Raw genomic sequence first — 24,867 nt, 5'->3', positions numbered from 1 at the left:
ACTGAATATTTTTGTGTCGTCCCACCCAAGCTGCAACTTCATGTGTTGGGACCTAATCCCCAATGTGATGCTATTTGGAGGTGGGGCCTTTGGGAATTGAATCATCATGAAGGTGGAGCCCTCAAGAATAGGATTAGTGCCCTTATAAGAAAGGCCCCACAGAGCTTCCTCATCCCGTCTGCTATGTGAGGACACAGCAGGAAGGTGGCCGTCTGCCAGGAAGAGGGCCCTCACCAGACTCCAGCCCTGCTGGCACCCTGATTCAGACTTCCAGCCTCCAGAACTGTGAGAAATAAACTTCTGTTGTTTATAAGCCACCACCCAGTATATGGTACTTTGTTGTAGCAGCCAAGCGGACTTAGATATCCACCAAGAAAGAAGGAAATGATTTTAAGCTGGATGAGAAGGGAGCTGGAACAGGGTCTCTGCACAAAGCCTGTGGACTGAAAGGGCAGCCCCACCTGTGGAAAGAGCTCAAAATGCCTCATCACTGATTTGGGATCACCAGGGAAGCTTGTCCTCTCTGGTGCTTAAGTGGGGAAATTTTTCTCCTTTGAGAAACCAGACGTGTTTGAGGGCAGGGTCTGAACTTACAGCTTGTCTGTTGTAAAGAAACTTGAGCTGAAAAGAATAAACTGAAGACTTGTCTAGAAACCCTGAGGTTTCCTAGCATTAGGTGAACATAACACTTTTCTGCAAAGCTTTTCCACACAGTAGATCATGCAAGAACTCCTTAGGAAAGAAGAGAAACCCCACTGATGATAAGCTCAGAGTTCAAAAATGTCAAGGACAAGACAAATGAGTCACCAGGAAGGAGTCAGCACTTTCAGCAGACTAAATGATTTGGGGATCCAGGAATTTGAGTGACTAGAGCAAGCTGAAAGAAACCATAAAATAAGAGACTATAAAATTTTTAAAAGGCCCAAATAGAATTTCTAGGAATGAACAAGTATAGTCACTATAAGTAAAGCCACCCGGGAATGTTTGACTGACTCAAGGATTGTCCCTATGCTCCTTGGACATTTCCGGATAAACACCTTGCATACTGTGTCTGGAGAGTGATCTGAAATCTTGCTGTTCTTTTGACAGATCATCTCTTCTGTGGTTTACACCGTGGAACCACTGAGATGGCTTCATTCTCCCCCAATTTTTATCCTGAGTGAGTTTGCTTTGATCGAAAAGTACTTCATAATCCCCCCCCCTTTTTTTTTTGTTTGCAGTATGCGGGCCTCTCACTGTTGTGGCCTCTCCCATTGCAGAGCACAGGCTCCGGACGCGCAGGTTCAGCGGCCATGGCTCACGGGCCCAGCCGCTCTGCGGCATGTGGGATCTTCCTGGACCGGGGCATGAACCCACGTCCCCTGCATCGGCAGGCGGACTCTCAACTGCTGCGCCACCAGGGAACCACCCCCCCTTTTTTCTTTTACAACAAGAATGCCATAAGTGTATTTACTATTTATCTTAATGACTCTATTTTATGATCACATAATGATAAAATTATTTTACCCTTTCACCTTCACCTCCAGTGGCCAGAAGACCTGATTGATACTTAAATTCTCATTCAAAGGATCATATAACCTATTAGGTTGCTGTGATTCCCTCTTCCATCGGCTGGGGACCACCTTGATCCCAGGATACCTGGCACCCTGGAAATATCACAACAGTGCAGTTTTCTTTTATTGTTAATTGAGCCTTGAGTTTCATTCTCCCTGCTGCTTCTGCCATTTCTTGGTGTAGATTAATTATTCCAGCTTGGCATTTTACAGTGAGAGATTTTTAACTCTAATTTGAATTAATAAAAGAAGAAAAAGCAAATACTTTAGTTAAAAGAAAAAGAACAGCACAGTATCACTAAAAGCTAACATGTACTTTTAATCCTATTCTTTTTATTAACTAAATTTAAAAATAGGAAGTTTTTCTTATTCATCTTTATTCCCCCTAAAAATATTGTATATGTGTTAGATGCTTAAAGACTTACTCAACGTTTTAAATAATTCTGCATATCCAAAAAAATGGAATGTTAGTCGTACAAGACAACCAGTTGGTCATAATTCACTGGAACTAAATCTCCAATACCTGCTGCTTAAATAACTTTAAAATTTCTATAAGTACAAAGATACTCCTAGGAACCCAATCACCTTTTTTAAAAATCGAATCAAAATGTATTTATTTGTTTACTTAGTTATTTTTTTACATACCTACACACACAGAGAAAACCAACCAAATTATATTTCAAAGGCCAGACCCTATCACAAGTTATTTACCTTCAGGAATGTTCTGGGTAGCGTCAGGCACCAGCCCAACTTACAGAACAGGAACTGACACAATAGCCACTCACCCCAGAGACCTCAACTGTCCGGACTCTCCTCAGCCTTGGACATGTAGTAAGACTGGTCCCAGTGAGAGAAGAGGAGAGAGGGGCTTCTCAGGGTTGGTCCATTTGAAATAAAGCCAGGACAAGTAGAAAGCACGCAGGAAGAGGAAGGTGGGGAGAAAAGAGGGAAGCAATCACATGGTCTAGGTGGCCTGTCGTGTCTGGGGTGGGGGCAGGTGAGCCTGGAGAGCCTGGCTCTCCTCACCCTCTGATGGAACCCACAGCCTGTGCTGGTTCCAGTGACACCTCCTGCATGTGTGGGCCACGGTTCAGACCAACTGCAGGCAATGACGTGGGTACCAGTCTTGTGGATTAGCTTATGCCTGTGCTCTTTGGATGGCTCCAGTGAGTACCCTTGTGAGTAATACCACCCTTGGGCCTGGGCATCTGGGTCCTATTATGGGCTCTATGTCTTTGCTGTGTCCAGCCCCTTCTTCTTGACCACACTTGGGATCCCTGGACCCTGGAAAGATGGCCATAACACCGTTTTCTTTCCTTGTTAATTCTACCTGTGTAACATTTCTGCTTCTGTACATGCATGTGTGGAAACCTGACCAACACATAGAACATTGTTTGCCCTGAAAATGAGCCTGTCACAAATAATTGGTTGGTTGATGGGGCGGGGGGAAGCAAGTGGATGAGAAGGCATCAGTCACTTTCATACTGACAGTCTTACAGAACAGTGATGAACAGGGGCCTTGGAAATGCTGTCATCTTGTCAGTATCTCAGGAGTCTGGGAATAAGTATGCTCTTTAGCAAGTAATTTTTTGACTGTCGTTATTAGAGGCATGATTTTTTTTTTAAATACTTCAAATTAGAATGCAAGATGGTAGCTGGTAATTTTGAACACTTTGGAAAAGGAAGAGAAAGGAGATAAAATTTTCTTATTGTTCATAGTAATTTTTACACTTGAGTCTGTAAACTTTCCTCTAAATGTGATTCGTCATAGTCTAGTGTTGATTTGATGGTAGAGTTTGGAAGACATTGGCTAGTCCATTTTGCCATAATTTCTTCAATTTTTTTCAAAGACGGTGGATCCAAACGAACTCATGAATAAACTGACGGGTGAGTGTCAGGATATAGGACACACCGAAAAAAGGTCTAGAACTCAATGATAATCAGTAGCTCTTCCAAATGAGCTACCTTCCAGGTGAATGGCTGTAGGACAGAGCAGTCTCTTATTAAAAATTGTTTTATCTTTTTAAATTAGGAAATAAAAGTCCCATGAAGTTTATTTTTAGTTGTACTCCCAAACTGTTTCCATAAAGTCTGCCATTAGGGAAGGTTACTCAAAAATGGCTATCTGTACCTGTGGACTGAAGTTGACTACTGTCTTTGACCACATTCTGTGTGAGTTAGTCCCCGTGTGCTGTAGCAGTACCCACATTCTTATAATGAAATTCCAAGGAATATCAATAAACTCCAGACGGATTTGGTTATCTTCTCTCCAGTATTTTCTGAGAGGCTAAACTGGACCACCCTGCTAAATGTATTTAATCGCCTTAATCGGTTTTAATATTTTCAGGGTCTGAACGATTGTGGAGAGAGAAACAGATGTTTTGTGATAGCTCTGAATTTTTCAGGAGTTGTTCCTGAAATAATTACAGATCGGGAATCATACAGTCAAAAGTCATCTTCATTTGAGTCAGTTTGGCAAAATAAAGGTGACAGGAAAGCTGTCTCACTTTTGTTTGCTTAATCCTTGCATTTCAAAATTGGGACAGAGATCATGTGAGAATGCCCAGGTGCACAGCTGCTACACTTATTATGTTTCAAATTTTTTACCATTTGCTGAAACATGCATATCCATCTACAGTAATTGAGAGCAACCCATGAATTGTATTCACTTTGTGAAAGTAGCAACATGGACTGGAAGAGAATGCAAAAAAAAGAACAGTCTAGTTTGGGGTGTCTTCTGCTATTTCAAGAAAAACTTTGAGTACACATAGTGAAAGAGTTTTCTAAAAAAATATTTTACAGTTTAATGGGAAAAGGTATGCAGATTAATAACAATATGAACAGTAACTATGTGAAAATATAAGATATATTTAGTAATTTTCAACATAATTATTTAAGAAAAAATGTGTGCTCTGAAAGACAAAAAAACGTTAAGATGTTTATGAAGTCTAAAGAAAATATTTGGCAGGGGAGAAGAAAGAAATATCTTTTCAATGAGGGAAATCAAAGCATAAAGGGAGAAATCATATTGGAATCCCTACCTGTACTCAAGGTAGCTTAGAAAGATTTCCTTCTTTCATGTTTTTAGGAATTCATAGTAAATATGGTCACAATGAATGAACACCTACATCAAACCCATGATTGACTATTCCTATAATTTTAGTTAATAAAGCATATGAGTCAATCTTGGCTCTTTTTATCTCTTAAATCCTATATTCTAACCAATAACCAATCCTGCCACCTTACTTTCATGATCCAGCCAGGGTCAACCACCTCTCACCACCTCCTTACCTGCCTGGTCCACTGGCCCACTGAACCTAAATTGTTACCTTTACCCCATTACCAGCCTCCCAGCTTCAGTTCCCCAACAGTCTGTTCTCAACACCAGAGTCAGCATGATCTTTAAAAGCATAAATTAGGTCAGTTCACTTCCTAGTTCAAATACTTCCTATGGCCTTTCAGATACTCAGAGTAAACATCAAAGTTCCTACAGTGATGGGCCATTCTCCTTCTTGCCGGAGCCCTGTTGCTCCACTGAGCTCGTCTTTTGATGCTCAGCCCCTTTCTGGGCTGTAGGCACACTGTCCTTGGGGTGCTCTGTCCCCCCAGAGACATTGAAGATGCTCCTCCCTCACCTGGGGCTCTCCTGACATCTCATCACCTGCCTGCTCCCTCTCAACATCCACTCAGTGAGGACCCCACAATACTTTATTTAGAGCTGAACCCTTGACACTGCGTATCCCTGTTTCCTTTATATCGCCTTCTAACATACTCTATATGTATTTACTTATTTACTTTGTTATCTTTCTCTCTCAACTACAAGTGAAGGAATTTTTGTCTGTTTGGTTAACTACCAAATTTCCCAATGCCTTAAAGAGGCATAGGCACATTGTAGGGTATCAGTAAATATCTGATGAATGAATGAAAAATCCAACATATTTACAATTTAGTTTTAGAATCATTTACCTAGATATAATCTCAAAAGTGAATCTTAGTTCTGGATCACCTCTAGTTAACAAAAATTAACTCGAAATAATTAATTAAAATTGGTTCTAATTAATTTTGGCAATCTCTGTAGAGCTAGCCACACTAATCAGTTGAGAGTGGAAAAGAAAACCAGAAATCTGTCTCTCTCATTTACAAATAAAATCATATTTATTAGGAACACTTTTCTGGCTGCCAAAGCTTAGCTTGACCTGGAGTTCATGAACATCTGTCTCCTTCACTCAGTGCTTTCCAATTCATTAAAAATCAAAAAGAAAAGAAATTGAGTCAGTGTTTGCTGTGTTTGCTGTTTTGCATGACAAAGGAAAAAAAAGGATCCTTAAGATTAGTTTTTTTTTTATTTAATATTGTAAACACATCCATATATGCTTTCTCGAGTATCTAGGACAGCTAGAACAAGGGTTTTGTGCTCTGACTTAATCCTGGAGAAGGATAAGTCAAGAGTTGGGACATAAGGAATGATGCCAGGAACTGCTTCTCTCTCTAACTCATAGGATCGACTAAGCACAGTGATTTCTCAAAACTCATAACTGGGAACCATATTCCCGTTATGCATCTGTTTATAAGCCTGAGCAGGCAAATGAATGTGATCTCTGGTATAAATTTCTTATTAAAAACACAAGTGAGGGACTTCCCCAGTGGTCCAGTGGTTAAGGCTCCGCGCTTCCACTGCAGGGAGCGTGGGTTCGATCCCTGTTCTGGGAACTAAGATCCCGCATGCCGCACGGCGAGCCCCCCCAAAAAAAACACAGACACACAAGTGAGAGATAGAAAAGTGGTTGCATAAAAAGCCAAGACACCCAAAGGGTAAGTAATTAGCCCTTCTTATGGCTTTATGGATATTTACATAACCACACAGTTTAAGGGATGGATGGGTGGATGGATGGATGGATGGATGGATGGATAGATAGATAGATAGATAGACAGGCAGACAAAGACAATCTTACCTCTTTAGACACATAAGTACATTTTCAAGTTTTGTGCATAATTAACATGAGAAATAGTGCTAAGAGTGTACCATATACCAAAAATAGGATTATTATTTGAATAAATTTTCTAACTCGACCAGAAACTATATAATATAATTACAATACACTTGAAATGAAACGGTAAAGCGGGAGCATTTTAATTGGCAAAGCTATCATGTTGGACTTGTGTGATTAATCTTTTAGAGGAATGGCAAATAGATTTTTAATGAGTTTTAAATGTAAGACTGAGATTGATGGATCGTCCACACTTTATCAAGACTGAGGAGTGAGCAGTATGCAAATACAGAGAAGGGACGGCACCCATGCAGAGTCCACATGGGACAGAGGCAGTTTCTGGGTAGTTAACGTGGTTGTCCTTTTGCTTGCTTCTTTACACTGTGGTGGTTTGTTTGCTGTAAACCAAAGTTAAGAAACACATAGACTGGAATGGTAGCAGCTCATTTCTTTGTTGAATCTGTAATTATTTAAACAAAACACTCTATAATATAAAAGTCAGTTACTTTCCACGACCCCAGTAATGGAATTTATTTCCCATTTATATTTCTAACTTCACTTTTTATTTGAATTCCTTTGCTTCAGTTTTCATGTTGACATTTTTTCTCATTGTAGCCTATTTCAGTATCCAGCTTATCATTCTGAAGAATTTCTTACATAAATGCACTTACAATATCCTAAGACTGAAGCCTGTGGCCACAAATGGTGAACAGTGTCCACTGCCACACCAGGAAGTGGGCAATGAAGAACAGAGAAGCCAGAAGAGGCCAAGGCCAGGACTCAGGTTGAGAGGAGAAGCTTTGCAGATATCAGTGCTTTTAATAGCTCAAATTCAGACTGAATGCCAGGGATCCAGGCCGTGCCTGAAGTGGGAGAGGCAGGTTACCTGAGTCCTCTGCCTAACAAGTCATTAAAAACGAGGCATGAATAGCCTAGACTTTAAAACTAGAACTGTGATCTCTCTAGTCCTCAGCTATTTGCTCTTAGCCAGGAATTATGCCCTCTGTTTGGTCCAAGTGGCCACAACTTGCAGAAGTGTGTTTAGATATCTTTGGATTACAATGAGGAGAGGGGCGTTCATTTGTCAGCAAGGTCAAATTTCAGTGACTCTCTGTGGATGCCTTGAAATCAACCACCATGGTCTGAATGTGTCCCCCCAAAATTCATATGTTGAAATCTTAACCCCCTAATGTGATGGTATTAGGAGGTGGGGCCTTTGGGAGCCACTTAGGTCATGAGGATGGGGCCCACAGGAATGGGATTAGTGTCTTATAATAGAGACCCCAGAGAGTTCCCTCATCCCTTCTGCCATATGAGGACACAATGAGAAGTCTTTGACCAGAGGAGGTTCCTCACCCGACCATGCTGGCACCTTGATCTCAGACTTGCAGCCTCCAGAGCTGTGAGCAATAAATCTCTGTTGTTTATAAGCCACACTCTGTGGGGTATTTTTGTTAGAGCGGCCCAAATGGACAAAGATACCACCATGGCCTGGTCACTCACCTGGTTACCTCCTGCCCTTGTTTTCCTCTGTCACCTTTTGTTAGTTCAACCCAGACCACAGGACTCAATATACCTGGGTATCAAATAACAGTGTAGCACACTGATAGTAACATCACTCTATTCTTCTGTAAATTTTCAAGCTTCACCAGGGATTTCTGTGGATGCTACATAGCATCTCTCAGAAGCAATGACTCAGTCCTTATTTCTTTCTAATCTAAAATTATTTCTTGGAAGATAGTTTCCCCAAGCCTTGAGTGCAAACATTTGAATTTTTACAAATGCCACTCTAGCTTTTGGATCCTCCATCTGCAGTGGCACCGCCGCCAATGTGCAGATTTTCGTGAAGACCCAGACGGGGAAGACCATCACTCTCGAGGTCGAACCCTCGGATGCAGTAGAAAACGTAAAGGCCAAGATCCAGGACAAGGAAGGAATTCCTCCTGACCAGCAAAGACTGATCTTTGCTGGCAAGCAACTGGAAGATGGACGTACTTTGTCTGACTACAACATTCAGAAGGAGTCCACTCTTCATCTTGTGTTGAGTCTTCGTGGTGGTGCTAAGAAAAGGAAGAAGTCGTACACCACTCCCAAGAAGAACAAGCGTAAGAGAAAGAAGGTTAAGCTGGCTGTCCTGAAATACTATAAGGTGGATGAGAATGGCAAAATCAGTCTCCTTCGTTGGGAGTGCCCTTCAAATGAATGTGGTGCTGGAGTTTTTGTGGCCAGCCACTTTGACAGACATTGTGGCAAATGTTGTCTGACCTATTGTTTCAACAAACCAGAAGACAAGTAATTGTATATTGGTTAATAAAAGACATGAACTAATGAAAAAAATTTTCACTCTATTGTTTACTCATTTATGAGGCGTGTTGGCTCAACTACGCAAAAATCCATGCCAGCTTTGAAATTCAAGGATTTTATAATACTATTTCATTGGAGCCAGACATGCTCTAGATGAGTTAGGTCATCCACATTGAAGGGCAGGGGAACAGACTGCACACTGATCTTGACCCCTTTTCTCTGGGCTTAATCCACCCCTGAGAACAGCCAGTCACAGAATTCTTGAAGCAGAGACATTCTTAGTTCCAATAGCTGAGAGGTTTGTGAGCAATCTCTGACTCTAAGTCTTAGTGGGTCTACTCCCACCTGGCCTGTTTCTCACTCCTTGAGTTTATCTTTACATTTAGTCTCAGGTTCTTTTTGTTTGTTTATTAATTAATTAATTTATTTTTGCTGTGTTGGGTCTTCGTTTCTGTGTGAGGGCTTTCTCTAGTTGTGGCAAGCAGGGGCCACTCTTTATCATGGTGCGCAGGCCTCTCACTCTCTTGGCCTCTCTTGTTGCGGAGCACAGGCTCCAGACGCGCAGGCTCGGTAGTTGTGGCTCACGGGCCTAGTTGCTCCGTGGCATGTGGGATCTTCCCGGACCGGGGCTCGAACCCGTGTCCCCTGCATTAGCAGGCAGATTCTCAACCACTGTGCCACCAGGGAAGCCCAGTCTCAGGTTCTTAATAAAGGAGTGGGTTTGGCCTGACATGGGGACCGTTGTGCCTTCTGCACTCTGTTTGCATATTTGGCCACGTGCAGATAAGATTTGAAAATGCTTCACTTATTTATTCACACAGTTGATCCAGTGAATTATTATTTCATGACACTTTTATTCCACAAATTTCCAGGGCTTGAGATTCAGCAGTAAACAAAACAAGCAAAGTTTCTGCCTTCATGAAGTTCACGCCTAGTGAGGGGAGAAAGAAAATTGAAGAACCATAAAGAACAATGAAGGAGAACAAGGGGAAAAAGAGTGAAGGGAGGGGTGCTATGGTGAAATGATGCTTGAGCAGAGAACCCTACAGGAAGAAGAAAGGGAGGAAGCTGTGTCCCAGGGTAAAGTACTAGGAGTAGCAAGTGCAAAGGCCCTGAGGTATTTACAGGAGACCAGCATGGCTGGAATGAGGCCAGATTTAGGAACAGATAGAGAAATGCAGCAGGGCCACTTCTGGGGGTAGAACATTAATCAATTAATGAGGGTGGCATAGTAGAGAACAGTGGAAAGGTACATTTCGTGTTCTCATGCACACATTTCTCAATATGAAAATATGAGTGAAATCTAGTGTCTCAACTTTTAAGCTCTTCTGATGTAAGTTAAATTCAGAAATTGGCTGGGCAGGACTTCCCTGGTGGCACAGTGGTTAAGAATCCGCCTGCCAGTGCAGGCGACACAAGTTTGATCCCTGGTCCGGGAAGATCCCACATGCTGCAGAGCAACTAAGCCCGTGTGCCACAACTACTGAGCCCACGTGCCACAGCTACTGAAGCCCATGCACCTAGAGCCCGTGCTCCGCAACAAGAGAAGCCACCACGATGAGAAGCCCGCGCACCACAACGAAGCGTAGCCCCCGCTCACCTCAACTAGAGGAAGCCCATGTGCAGCAACGAAGACCCAACACAGCAAAAAATAAATAAATAAATACATTTATTAAAAAAAAAGAGAGAGAAGAAATTGGCTGGGCAATTAAGGAAACAGATGACAAATATTAGACATAAATTTATTCTCTGCATTTTTCCACTGAATTTCTTCCTTAGGTCATCTGTTTTCTGTTCCTTCTTAGATTATTGTTTTCTGAGACAGCTCTATGACGAGTGAGATGGGAAGCTTTCAGCAGGCTATTAGTGAGGAATACCAGAGTCTCACCTATGTTGGAGGCACCCTCTGACTGTTGTAGAATGAACTTTTGAGGGCAGAATGTACTGGAAGCAGGACCATTAAATCTTTTGTCAAAAGGGCATGAGAGCCCTGTCCATTCCAGTTGGATGATCTTGTCAAAATGATGCATAAATATTATTGTTTGAGAAAGGTTCAGCTTCATCAAAATTCAAAGTGTAAACTTTGCAATATTGCAACATCATTTGATCAGATTGCTTCAGTTATTAACCGTCACACCCTTTGTTGGTACACAGACCACAAGGTTTGTGAGAGGTGAGGAGAAGAATGTAGAATCTGATTTCATCTGAAGGTACTTGCAACATGATATGGACCTAAATGTATATGTAAAATCATAAAATATTAAGCACAAATACAATATTGACTGAACACACTCTGGCAGGTGTACACATGACTCCTTCCACATGGGTTAGAAATTATATTAGAATAGTTTTATCGTTATTGTCATTTGTTTTGAAGTTTTAAATGAAAGTATATTTCAATATCTTTATGCAAGTTTGAGGATTCATGGTCTGTGGAGAAGAAGTGCTTTCCTTGCCTAGTGGAGAAATAAAAGGATTATCTGGAAACATTTTCCATTCTGAGATCAGATACCTCAGTTAGCAGTGTGTGCTGATGAAGTACGTGAAGGTCGGGCAGCTTTAAGTCTATCACTTTATTTGTTGTTTTTCTTCTTGGCTTTTAAAAAGTGCAAAAAAGATGTATATCATTCTTTTTCAATCTATTGTAGTTAATAAGACAAAGCAAAACCTTTCCATCACCTACCGCCAAGTAGAACTTAAGGCGCAGTTTTCATATTTACGACACTACTTGTTTTTCTAAATTGGCAAATTTAAGACTGTTTCCAGAGATAAGATTTCAGTGAAAACCTAGGACTCTGGCCTCATATTTGGAAGACAGAGTTCTTTTTATCACCAACCGTGTTGTTGTACTCTAAGTGTTTAAGCTTTTTTTTAATTAATTTTTATTGGAGTAGAGTTGATTTACGATGTTGTGTTAGTTTCAGGTGTACAGCAAAGTGAATCCGTTATACATATACATATATCCACTCTTTTTTGGATTATTTTCCCATATAGGTCATTACAGAGTGTTGAGTAGAGTTCCTTGTGCTATACAGCAGGTTCTTATCTATTTTATATACAGTAGTGTGTATATGTCAGTCCCAATCTCCCAGTTTATCCCCCCTCCCTTCCTCCTTGGTGACCATAAGTTTGTTTTCTGCATCTGTGACTCTATTTCTGTTTTGTAAATAAGTTCATTTGTACCATTTTTTTTAGATTCCACATATAAGCTATATCATATGATATTTGTTAAATAGCTTAAGCTTTTGAACACTGTAAACCGAAGAGTAAAATAACAATAATAAAAGCAGAACTTGTAATATCTCCTTTATCTGTGTCAAGCCCTCTGCTAAGCACTTTCCATGCATTGTCTCATTTAACTTTTACCTTCTTTTTTCCTTTGAGTCAGACCAGCACTATAATCTCTACTATATAGGTGAACAAAGTGAGATGGCAGAGTTCAGGGGGTTATCCCCTAGTATTTGCATAGAGAGCTAGTTTTTGGAATCAAGGAACCCAGTGTTTTTCTCTTATACACGTGAATCACTAAATCCAAACCATCTCTGCAAAAGTGAACTTCCTAGAACTGTGTACTCTGGTAACTTTTTCTAACATGGTCTTGTATCTTGTCCTTTATTTTCTCCATGGTAAAAATCTCACATCTGATCTCCTAGATTGGGGTGAAGATAAGATGAACATAGAATAAATAAAAGTTAGGAACAGGAGGACCAGGCTGCAACACAGTTAAGCTTACTGGTTTACAATAGGAGTTCTAAGAAACTTCAATATGTGAATGTGCCTTAGGAGTCTCCAAGGTACAAAGTCAAGTCAGGGAACAGCTATTACTGTGTTCCCCTTCTCCCAGACAGAGAAATAATGAACTGGAGAGGAAGATTTGCTTGCTCTCTGATTCACTTCCCAGTCTTTTGACCCATTCTGCTCAGATACTGTTTTCTTGAAGGGAATTTCACATTCACACATTCACCTGGAATTCCCCAGCCATCAGGCTTGTGTGAAAATGTGCTTTAGGATGACTCATCCCTGCCTATGTTTCCTGGGCTCACAGTGTTCCCAGTTTTCTCATGTTACTCAGAATCCAGCAGCCTATCTGGACGTTGCTCCCATCCCTGTATCTGTAAACCCCATCATTTGTGCTTCTTTCCATGCACCTGTGTCTTCCATGCATCTATGTTGGTCTAGGAACCACTCTCTCATGGAAGTTAGCCAGCGGGTTTCCATTCCTTCACAGATTCACAGTCACAATTCTCAGGGATTTCCCCCAGTATACACATTGGTGAAGACTGGAGAGAAAAAGGGGGTCAAAGGTTGAAGGGCTTAAAAAGATGCTATTTATTCAGCACTAACTAAATGCCAGATTGTTTGGCTCTTTACATGTATTATTAACTCTTTTCATCTTATCAACTTTTTTAGGACCATGACACTAAAACTTGCCCAGCTAGTAAACTGTAGAACTGGAATAGGGTTGAAGTCCAGGGGTCAGATTCCAGAGCCCATGAAAGTAACACTGTGCTGTTTTTTTGTTTTTTGTTGTTGTTGTTGTTGTTTAGTTTTTTGTTTTTTTTTGTGGTACGTGGGCCTCTCACTGTTGTGGCCTCTCCCGTTGCGGAGCACAGGCTCCGGACGCGCAGGCTCGGTGGCCATGGCTCACGGGCCTAGCCGCTCTGCGGCGTGTGGGATCTTCCTGGACCGGGGCATGAGCCCACGTCCCCAGCATCGGCAGGCGGACTCTCAACCACTGTGCCACCAGGGAAGCCCCACTGTACTGTTTTGCCTCTCATCAGGTAACGTGATTAAGTTTCTAGGGGGTTACAGTCAGGGAGACGACAGTGGATTCCAGGGGGTGGCTGAACTGGTGGGAAGCAGATGTCTCAGCAGTGGAGACAGGCAAGGAGCTGAAGGGCCGTGTTTTGGCGTTTTGGAGTCATCCAAAACGATGGCAAGAATCTGCTCTAAGGGAGGCTATGAAAGCATATCCTGGCATGAATTGAAAGGTGACCAAAACAGTCCACATCTGGGGAATAATCAAGCATGACCCTTAGGAGCTGAAGATACATTTCCTCTTCTTTACCAATGATGAATGGATGAGTATTCCAATTTCTTAAGGAAATAAAGTGGAAAGAATGTCAACTGTGGAGTCATAAGTCCTGGTGCCACCACCGACTAGCTCTGTGACCTTGAACAAATGATGTCACCTCTTTTGATCTTAAAAATGTGGATAATACTATAAAGGGTGTCACATGAATTAACGTGATGACATGTCAATTGTCGTGCAAATAAAATGTGGTGAATTAATATTGCTTCTCCATGGTGGAGCTGATATATATAGCAATTCTGCTTCTAAAACATTTTACGTTTTGAGATTATCTGTACAAAATAGCTCCTAGACCTTTACTCTGGATAATATTTGGGGCAAAAATAATTTATGATAAAATTTTTAATTAACACAACATATTGAAGTCTGCCTTCCCAGGTATTAGGACTGAAATGTAGAAACATGCAACTAAATGCATGAGCAGAATTTTCTCTACTCCCGTGTGATACAGCTCTCTGCTGGGTCACAGCACCTGTGTCTAGCCACTGATGTGAGACCATAAATCTGTGTATAACTTCCTGTTACTATAAATACAATATCACGTAAAATTGGAGGGTTTCCCTAAAATGAGTCTCTTTTCCATGCTCACCACACCCTATTTTGCACAGCAAACATGCAGAGCAAGACTGTTTTTACAAGTGGGTAGAACCGACACAGTCTCTTAGACTCAGGGAGGAAAACCAAACAAAATCCTTCTTCCCTTGGGGCACATCAAGAAGTAGCAGAACCCATTAAAATCTATTGCCTAGATGATTGAATTAGATTCTAAATGAACGGTGGTAATAAGTGCGCATTTGGCCAAGTGGATAAAGACAGAAATATAATTTGTAGTCTTGTGGGTGCTGTGCTGTGCAAAGACTAATTCGTAACAGTGGATAAAAGTTCCATTGTCTTTAATTGTATTCATTTAGTAGCATTAATTCTCCTGGCATAGGAAAGGTTTCTTTCTTTTTCTTTTTTTTCCTAAATAAATAAATAGATTCCCATTGCCAATAGGGAAGATTTATGCTGACAGGATCTAATAGCCTAAGTCATCTTGTGTTGTTTCTCAAAGGCGCTTGAGCAAGCAGTCTTGGTTTGGATGGAAAGCAAAATGCTAAACTCCTATTATATATGATGACTTTAATTCTGAGCCAAACAAACATTCCTTGATAAGCATTTGTTACCCTTATTTAGAGTAAAAAAGTCATCTTTTCTCATGCCCTTACTTTCTCTCCTGTTGGAAATGTATGATCACTTCTTGAATGACAAAATGATTGATTTTTAAACCAACACATCCAAAACTGAAAGGCAAAGAGGAGGAAGGAAGAGGGAATGATTCCCACAGAACTTTCTAAGCGGTCTCTGGAAGAGACTTTTAAAGGTCACCTCTTGCCATTTAATTTGAAATTTCCAATGGATACTTGGAATTCTAAATCAAGAAATCTCACGATGAGAGAGAGGTGAGCCGCCTCTGTGTCACACATTGTTGTTCATACAAATATACGTGGCTTGGATAAATTATTTGCACTATAACAGTAGGAGGATCATGGTCATAACGTGTATACCCTGCAGTAAAGTGGCCTGGAAAAAATTAGAAGGGGGTCCAGAAAAAACTGTGTTATTATCCTACCTGGCAAAACCAACAGGATTCTTTACACTGTGCTTTGCCTTGGAAGCAGGGAAAATAATACTGAGTATCTCTTCCTTCTCTTCTGCAACAGAATGAAAGCACCTTTTAAAAGTTACATCAATTCCATGTATCAGTCCTACACTTGGACTTCTTTACTACCAGTGTTTGAATAGTGTACAGAACCTGGTGCCATGCATTCTTCCTAAGTCTACCGAAAAAAACAACAAAAGCCAGAAATTCTTCCCTACCTTGTCCAGCTTAGACCTGGAAAACGTTAATTACTTCCATCTTCAATGTCATGATGCAAAAGGGGAGTTAAATTATTTGCCCATATTCAGTTTCCTAATCCTCAGAAAAGTTATCTTATTTGTAAGAAAGAATCCAAAAAAGTACTCTTCTCAGAAAAACCACTTTCTATCATAGATACTCTATTATATCTTAAGGTTGCATAGCATGGAGAAATCACAAGATTCCTCTAAACAAACATTATATTTGATTTGAATATAAATAAAATTGATTTAGAACCTAGGAAAAACAAAATAAATATCACGCTAATCACATTTGTTTTTCTTCTACCAGTTGTATTGAAATATAATTGACATACAGCACAGTACAAGTCTAAGGTCTCCAGCATAATGATTTAAATTACATGCATCATGAAATGATTATCACGATAAATTCAGTGACCATCCATCATCCCATAGGGAAATGAGATTAAAAAACTAGAAATAACATTTGTGTATGTGATGAGAACTCTTAGGGTTTGCTCTCTTAACAACTTCCATGTATACCACACAGCTGTGTTAATTATATTTATCATGTTGCACGTTACATCCCCAGTACTCGTTTATCTTATAACTGGAAGTTTGTAGCACCTTCTGACTGCCTTCATCCAGTTACTCCTTCCTCCGCCTCCGCCTCTGGTAACCACAAATCTGATCTCTTTCTGTGAGTTTGTGTGTATGGTTGTTTGTTTTTGAAGTATAATTGACCTACAGCGGCAGGTCAATTTTTTTTCTATACATTTTTTTCTATACATTTCAAAATGATCACCAATGATCTTGATATGGCATCACAAAGATATTACTTAGTTATTGACTACATTCTACACACTGTGCATTTCATACCCAATGACTCATTTACTTTGCAGCTGGAAGTTTGTACCTCTTAATTACTACCCTCACCCCTTCCTTCCTTCCCTCCTTCCTTCCTTCCTCTTTCTTTCTTTCCTTTCTTTCTCTCTTTCTTTCTTTCTATATTTATTTTTTTATTATATTTTTATAAGTAGAGTCCTAATATAATCAAGGAAATGTTACAGAGAATACAGGACAACCCATATGGAGAGAATCAAATTAAATACTTTGCTATTTAATAGTTCACCCTGTGGCTCATTTTAAGTATGTTAAAGCTTATAAAATGTTAATGTTGATAAGGTAAATTTTTATTGATAACAGTACTCCATAAGAGAATGAGTCTCAATTCTCCATAAATCAGTCCTGTTTATTATTTATTTATTTATTTATTTGGCTGCGTCGGATCTTAGTTGTGGCACGTGGGACCTTTCGTTGTGGCGCATGGGCTTCTCTCTCTAGTTGTGGCGCCTGGGTTCCAAGAGTGTGGGTTCTGTAGTTTACAGCACGCGGCCTCTCTAGTTGAGGCACAAGAGCTCAGTAGTTGTGGTGAGTGGGCTTAGTTGCCCTGCAGCATGTGGGGTTCTAGTTCCCCGACCAGGGATTGAACCCGCGTCCTCTGAATTGGAAGACGGATTCTTTACCACTGGACCACCAGGGAAGTCCCAGTCCTGTTTATTTTTAAAAAGTTACTTGTCGGGCTTCCCCGGTGGCGTAGTGGTTGGGAGTCCGCCTGCCAATGTAGGGGACACGGGTTCGTGCCCCGGTCCGGGAGGATCCCACGTGCCGCAGAGCGGCTGGGCCCGTGAGCCGTGGTCGCTGGGCCTGCACATCCGGAGCCTGTGCTCCGCGACGGGAGAGGCCACAGCAGTGACAGGCTCGCGTACCGCAAAAAAATAAAATAAAATAAAATAAAAAAAGTTACTTGTCATCAAATTTTAAATGACTTTCAAACACAGTAATATAAATTTAACAAAAAAGAACGATCTTCAAAAGGAAGAGTACAAGTATGCATGTAAAGAATAAAAAGAGAATCATGTTATATCTTTACCTAATGAAAAACGAAATGCTTAAATTGCATAAATGCGATTTTGAATTTGTTTTTTAATGAGATGTTTGTTTGTTTGTGGGGAGGGCTACACCACAGCTGGTAATCCTGGGTTATATATTCTTTCAGTATACTAGAACTAAGATAGAATATTGCGTAGATGGAAAACTCTCCCTCTTTGTCATAAATAATTCTGAGTCTTGTCCTTTTGGTTCCAACTCCATATGATTTACATTAAGCAATGACAAATTTTCCAGTGATTAAATTGCAGGACAATAGGAAAGAGATTGTGATTAGGTCTCAATAAATCTACAAGTGACATAGTTTCACAGCCTCTCCAAAGAGAGCTAAAATATTTTGCAGGGACATTGGGACAGCTTATAGTGGCTGGTGATTTCACTCTTGATAACACGGTTTTTGGTGTTAGAAGTCAGCCTCTGATATTAGCTCCCACCGACATGTACCCATTAACTTAGGATGGTGGTGAAGATTTATTGATACAGTAGTTGTGTCTGTTATAAGTAAGAAGCAGGGTTTTAGGAGACAGGTGTAGTGGAGAGGGCACAAGTTTTGAAGTTGCTGAGATCTAAGCCAGCTTCATTTGTCACCTGCTAGCTCTATGGCCTTTGGCAAGTCACTTCGGTTCCCAAGCCTGTGAAATGGAGGTGATGCCACTTGCTTTTCTGGGTAGTTGACAGAGTCTCAGTTGTATATGTAAAGAACCTGAAACAGGCAGGGACTCATCACTGGTAGCTGTTGATGAGTAGGATAGAAGATTTTTCTCCAGAAATTTCTTTCTTCAACCTAAAGTTGATCAGTGTAATATAATTACATTATGATGGATTTGAAACATATGCATTTCAAACAAATGTTGCACATAGTCTGCAAACCACAAAATTCTTCAAACTTTCACTCAAATGAAGTATTTCAAAGGAAGTTTGAGTTTCCTGTCTGAGCTTTTTTTTCTTCCTGAAAACAGCCAATATTGTGGAAATTATTGGATACAGGTCAAAATGCTCATTGGTGTAACAGGCTACAGAGAACAGATAGAATTAATAGAATCTTGAATAACTACACGTCACTCAGCATCTAGCTGTATTTTACTTTTTTAAAAAAATATGGATCAGACGTTGTCAGATAATGGCATCCATTACTGAACCCCAAAGCAAAGTCTTTAGAAGTTTCAGCAGAGAGAGTTGTAAAAAGTGAATTTTCTGTGAGAAAAGAGCAGCTTTCCAACAATTTCCCAGCTCCTCCCTAAACATCAGTGTTTCCAGTCACATATATATATATATACATATATATATATATATATATATATTTGGAATTCTGCAGTAAAATTGTATGACCTAAAATATTTGCATTTCTGAAAAACTTGAGACTTCCCAGCATTTTAAAAAGGTTTAAATTAGTTTTTGGGTTTTGAAATTTTTTTTAGAAAAAGCGTAAAATTTTATCATTATTTGGGGGTATATTTTTCCATAGCAACTCAATTTCCCTTTGTGGAACATGAAATGCATTTCTGTTTACCAGTGTATTCTCTTCATTAATTCAGAGACTTGCCATAAACTATATCAGCCATAATAGTTGAAAGACTAGGATAAAAAAGGCAAACACTGAATTCCATTTGCTCTTTTTATTGATGTCCTAGAGCCTGGCTTTCCATCCTCTCTGTGCCAGCATTGGGTTCTTAGCCCAGAGGGATGTAATAGTTCTTAACCACGCAAACATGTAACGTCATTAAAATAAGCTAATCTATTATTTTTAAAGTTTCTTCCTGAGGATGCTTAGCCATAGAATTTACAGTTATGCCCGGGATTATCCTTGTAATTACCATAGAAATTATCACTATAGGGGCAAACAACAGAAAAGCAATCTTTGGAATGCTCTGGTTGCTAGTGGTACTTATTTGGGTATAAATAACTAAAGGATAATGCTAAGTAGAAGGATATGCCATTACATTTTTTTTTTAATGAAAGAATGTATTATTCACATGTATTGTTTAATTTGAAAAAGTCCTGATCGGTTTCCTGTTACAGATTTAACATAGGCATATTATAGGATTTAGGCAAACATATTAGATCTTTACTACGTGAATGATATCAGTAAAAATAAGTTGAAAAAGTCTTTCATAATAAATAATGTGCCATTAAAATTTAGTATTGCAGCCTGATGCTATTGTAATATTACCATTCTTAAGATAATTGTGATGGAAATTTTTCAAAAAATGCAAGGCTTGCGTGTGTCATTGGTATACACAGTTGGGGGAGAAGAATTTTGCTGTACTTGATATGCTTCTAAATCCCCTGGTTCTAGCTATGACTCTGCAACCAAAGTAGAGTGAGCTTAGGGAAATATATAATGCCTCTGTTGTAGGAAAAAATGGGGTGCGAGAGGATGGACATGTCCCAAGTCTCGAGTGAGTCCCTGGGCCGGGCATCCAAGTGAGCGTCCTTGGCTTCATGCAGGAAAGAATTCAAGGGTGAGCCCTAGTGAAGTGAAAGCAGGTTTATTTAGAGAGATACACAACCCACAAACAGAGTGTGGGCCATCTCAGAAGGCAATAGCAGGCCCCAAAGTGTAGAGGTGGTACATTTTTATGGGAATTGAGCCACCACCCACTTTTTGACCTTTTATGGTGGGCCTTGGAACTGTCATGGCGCCTGTGGGTGTGTCATTTAGATGCTAATGTATTATACTCAGTATATAATAAGGATTAAGGTCGCCTGGAAGTCAAGTCTTCCAGCATCTTGGGCCTAGTTGGTTCTAACCAGTTTATGTCATATCCTGTTCTTAATGGTTGTGCTCTGCCCCCTTCTTTCCTGTCTCACCTCCAACCTTCAACTCTTACGTTAAGTATGGCTTTTCTATTAGCTGAGCTACAAAGCCTTTTTTTGGGGCATCCAGGTTAAAAGCTTATATACTACTTAAGACTGTGATTATTACCCCAAAGGTATATTTCTAATTCAGAAATGGATAGGTATCGTAAGTATAAGCCTAATCTGCATTACAAGTGACTCTGGTCCTAAAGTTAATATTTTTGTCCTTTTTAAAAAGTTTCTATAAGCCTCAGAAATTTTGCAACATTAAACTACTCCTTTGTATTAAAGACTGCTCCTATATTTCCTTCTTATGTCTACCCTATATGTTAACTTATAACAATGAGAATAGTGTATTAAAAGAGACACCGGGGCTTCCCTGGTGGCGCAGTGGTTGAGAGTCCGCCTGCCGATGCAGGGGACACGGGTTCGTGCCCCGGTCCGGGAAGATCCCACATGCCGCGGAGTGGCTGGGCCCATGAGCCATGGCCGCTGAGCCTGCGCGTCTGGAGCCTGTGCTCCACAACGGGAGAGGCCACAACAGTGAGAGGCCCGCGTACCGCAAAAAAAAAAAAAAAAAGAGGCACCGGACATTTGAAATGAGAATAAGGAATTATTAGTATTATTAATAAAGAAAGAGCACTTACAAATAACAACAAAAAAATAACAAAAATTCTAGTGGAAAAGTGTGCAAAGGATATGACATAAAATTACCAAGAAAAAAGTAACTCTTTACAAGATAAATAAAAATGGAGTCAAGGTTTTAAAATATCAGAGAAACCAAAATTAAAAGAATTGTTAATGGGCTAATATTTGTGACCCCCTCCAAGATTCGTAGATTGAAATCCTAACCCCCAATGTGATGGTTTGGGGTGTTAGATCATGAAAGGGGAGGCTTCATGAATGAGACGACTGCCCTAATAAAAGGGACCCCAGAGAGCTCTACAGCCCTTTCTCTGCCATGTGAGGGTATAAGAAAACAGCTCTGCAACCAGAAGAGAGTCTGCACCAGAAGCAGATCATGCTGGCACCCTGATCGCAGGTTTCCAGCTTCTACAACTGTAAAAAATAAATTTCTGTTGTTTATACGGCACCTAGTCTCTGATATTCTGTTTTAATAGTCCAAACACACTAAGACCAGAAGATATACTACTTGTACCTACAAAATTGAGAAATACATGTTCTGAAATACCCAGTGCTAGCTTGGATGCAGGATACCCATAATGCTCATAAACTACAGGCAGGGCGAGAATATAGGTCTCAATTTTTTTAAGTGGCAATATGTTTGCCATCCTTAAAAATTATTACAGGGCTTCCCTGGTGGCGTGGTGGTTGGGAGTCCGCCTGCCGATGCGGGGGACGCGGGTTCGTGCCCCGGTCCGGGAGGATCCCGCATGCCGCGGAGTGGCTGGGCGCGTGAGCCATGGCCGCTGAGCCTGCGCGTCCGGAGCCTGTGCTCTGCAGCGGGAGGGGCCACAGCGGTGAGGGGCCCGCGTGCCGCAGGGGGGAAAAAAAAGAATATGCATAAAAGTTTAGATATAATTTAATAAGAAAAATACAAAACTAACCCTCAATATAAGGTGAATAGTTAAAAAAAATCACAGTGCATCTACTGGTTAGAGCGTTATTAAGCCATTACTTTTTAATGAGGTGATATAGGAAAAAAATTGACAATAATATTGAGGGACAATATCACATATGCCAATAATACACATAAAAAACAGGATACCGCTGGTTAAGTTGTGTTAGTATAAATTTTATATTTCTCTCTCTTAGCTGTGGAATATGGTTAATTTTTATATTAAATATAAATTTACTATTTCTGAAACTTCAACAATAGCATATATTGACCTGATAAGCTGAAAAAAGGAGACAGTCTGGACACAATTCACTCTTTAATATTGGTAAATTATTGAACTCATTTTCTTGTTCAGAATTATGAACTTGAATAAAAGGCTATTTTGGAACATATTTTTAGGTTTAAAATCCATGTCTTTCCAGAAACTCATGTTTTGTCTTGAACCTTTGATAGGACAAGGCCCTTTGAAGAAGCCAGCTGTGAGCTGGGCATTAGTGGTGCAAACCTGGAGACGTGCTGGCTTCCCTCCCTAGTACTAACATGTTGGACCATTGGATGTGATAATTGACAATACAGCTCTCTCCAGTGCCGTTAAGTCATTCTTAGGAGCTTGAAGTTCTACCCACTGACACCATCACTGGAGACATGAATGTTCCATTGCAGAGTCCTAGAAATTGTTAGGATGACATGCAGAGTAACATCTTCTGTAGATTTTATGATAAAATTTACCAGTAGCAGCTTTGACTGATCCAGATTTGACAAGTATGATGGCCCAAGGGTAGAATCTTCTGAGCGAAATTTACAGTATATATTATAGACATGGAAGAAGTAACCCATTTTATAAAAATGATATGTAGTCAAGATCTGCAGAAGGCAAGGAGTGTGGGCATGAGATGTGTGAGTCAGTGGAGACAAACCATGTCTTTCCTAAGAGCTAAGTCTGGGAAGGGCTTTTCCATCACTCAGCTTATGATAATTCTGTAAAAAGAAGGGCTCTTTCCAAATCTCTCAGAATAAAACTATAGCACATCATGCTTTCAGGCAACTGTAAAGGTGGAGAATTCCTTGGACTAACATTATATTCATTGGATCCAGCAAAAGCTATCTTATATTCAGTCAACATTTATTCAGTGTCTGTGTGCCAGACGGGGTAGATATTGGGGATACAGCAGTGAATGAGATAGAAACTATCTTCACTCTCAAGGAAAGTATATTCTAGTGAATGATACAGATAGTAGGTGACTGAGCAATAAATAATATAATTTCATATTACACTAAGGGACATCTAAAAAATAATAATATCAGTTAGGATGCTTTCAGCTGCAGGTAACAGAGAACCCAACTAGCACAACCAATTAATTTAGTATCTCACTTCTCTTGAAGTGACAGTCTGGATTGGTTGTGACTCAGTGGAGTCATTAGGGACCAGAGAATTTCAGAGTCTGCTTTTCTGTGTACCATGTTGTCTATATCCTGTGAATGCACAACCTCTACCTCCATTTCATAGTCCTCAGGTGGCTCCTGGCCTCTATAAGGCCACCTGTTGTTTGTCCATGTTCGAGGGGAGAGACCAGCTTCTTGATGAATAGCTGATCTAAATCTTGTTGGCATCACAGTGGCCAATAACAAAGTGGGTTTTGGCTGCAGTATTGTAGCTACATGTGCTCATTGTCAAAGCCTAAAGACGCTGAGTTTTCCATCCATTCACTATTCATTTGAAACAGTTGATCAATTAATTTGCCTTCAAATACAGGGACAATGAAATGCTCATGAGACAAAAGCTTAGCTTTCTCTTATAGACAGTCATGTTATATATCTATCAATAACCTTAACATAAACAAATGGCATTTTTATGACAGCATTGAAAACATTTATTTGACCTCATAATGAGCCAGAACAGTGAATTGTTTGTGTATTTTTAAACTTATTTTATTGAAGTATAGTTGATTTACAGTGTTGTGTTAGTTTCTGGTATACAGCAAAGTGATTCAGTTATATATATATGTGTGTGTATATATATATATATATATATATATATATATATACACACACACACACACACATATATATATAGTTATTCACATTCTTTTCCATTATGGTTTATTAAAAAATATTGAATATTGTTCCCTCTGCTATACAGTAGGACTTTGTTGTTTATCCATTCTATATACAATAGTTTGTGTCTGCTAGTCCCAAACTTCCAATCTATCCCTCCCTCACCCCCCTCCCCTTGGCAACCACAACCCTGTTCTCTATGTCTGTGAGTCTGTTTCTGTTTCATAGATAAGTTCATTTTTGTCATATTTTATATTCCACCTATAAGTGATATCATATAGTATTTGTATTTCTCTTTATGAATTATTTGTGTTTTGATTAGAATTAACTTTAAGTGAAAAGTTTAGATACCTAGACGATTGTGTTTTTCTTTTTCATTCTTTGGGCTTTATTAGAATCAGAACCCAGGCACTTCCCTGGTGGCACAGTGGTTAAGAATCCACCTGCCAATGCAGGGGATACAGGTTCGAGCTCTGGTCCGGGAAGATCCCACATGCCACGGAGCACCTAAGCCTGTGCGCCACAACTACTGAGCCTGTGCTCTAGAGCCCGCAAGCCACAACTACTGAGCCCGTGTGCCATAGCAACTGAAGCCCGCACACCTAGACCCCGTGCTCCACAACAAGAGAAGCCACCGCAGTGAGAAGCCCGTGCACTGCAACGAAGAGTAGCCCTTGCTCACTGCAA

At 40.1% G+C, this 24,867-nt stretch overlaps 2 protein-coding genes across 2 annotated transcripts in view; both read left to right on the top strand.

The window, feature by feature from the left end:
• Nucleotides 1-8,852, top strand: part of LOC307183573 (ubiquitin-ribosomal protein eS31 fusion protein-like) — a gene marked incomplete at its 5' end in the record, with an annotated part of 38,516 nt that extends 29,664 nt beyond the window's left edge. Inside the window, one exon of the mRNA XM_079916298.1 lies at nucleotides 8,335-8,852. Within this exon, the coding sequence (XP_079772424.1) occupies nucleotides 8,335-8,837 (503 nt within the window). The 3' untranslated portion in view covers nucleotides 8,838-8,852. The remainder of the gene's footprint in view (nucleotides 1-8,334) is intronic.
• Nucleotides 1-24,867, top strand: part of CTNND2 (catenin delta 2) — a 935,284-nt gene that overhangs the window by 431,267 nt on the left and 479,150 nt on the right. The window lies entirely within an intron of this gene.

The sequence above is a fragment of the Stenella coeruleoalba genome, assembly GCF_951394435.1.
Source record: "Stenella coeruleoalba genome assembly, chromosome: 3".
In the NCBI taxonomy this organism is placed as follows: domain Eukaryota; kingdom Metazoa; phylum Chordata; class Mammalia; order Artiodactyla; family Delphinidae; genus Stenella; species Stenella coeruleoalba.
This window is presented reverse-complemented; position numbering and strand designations above follow the sequence as displayed.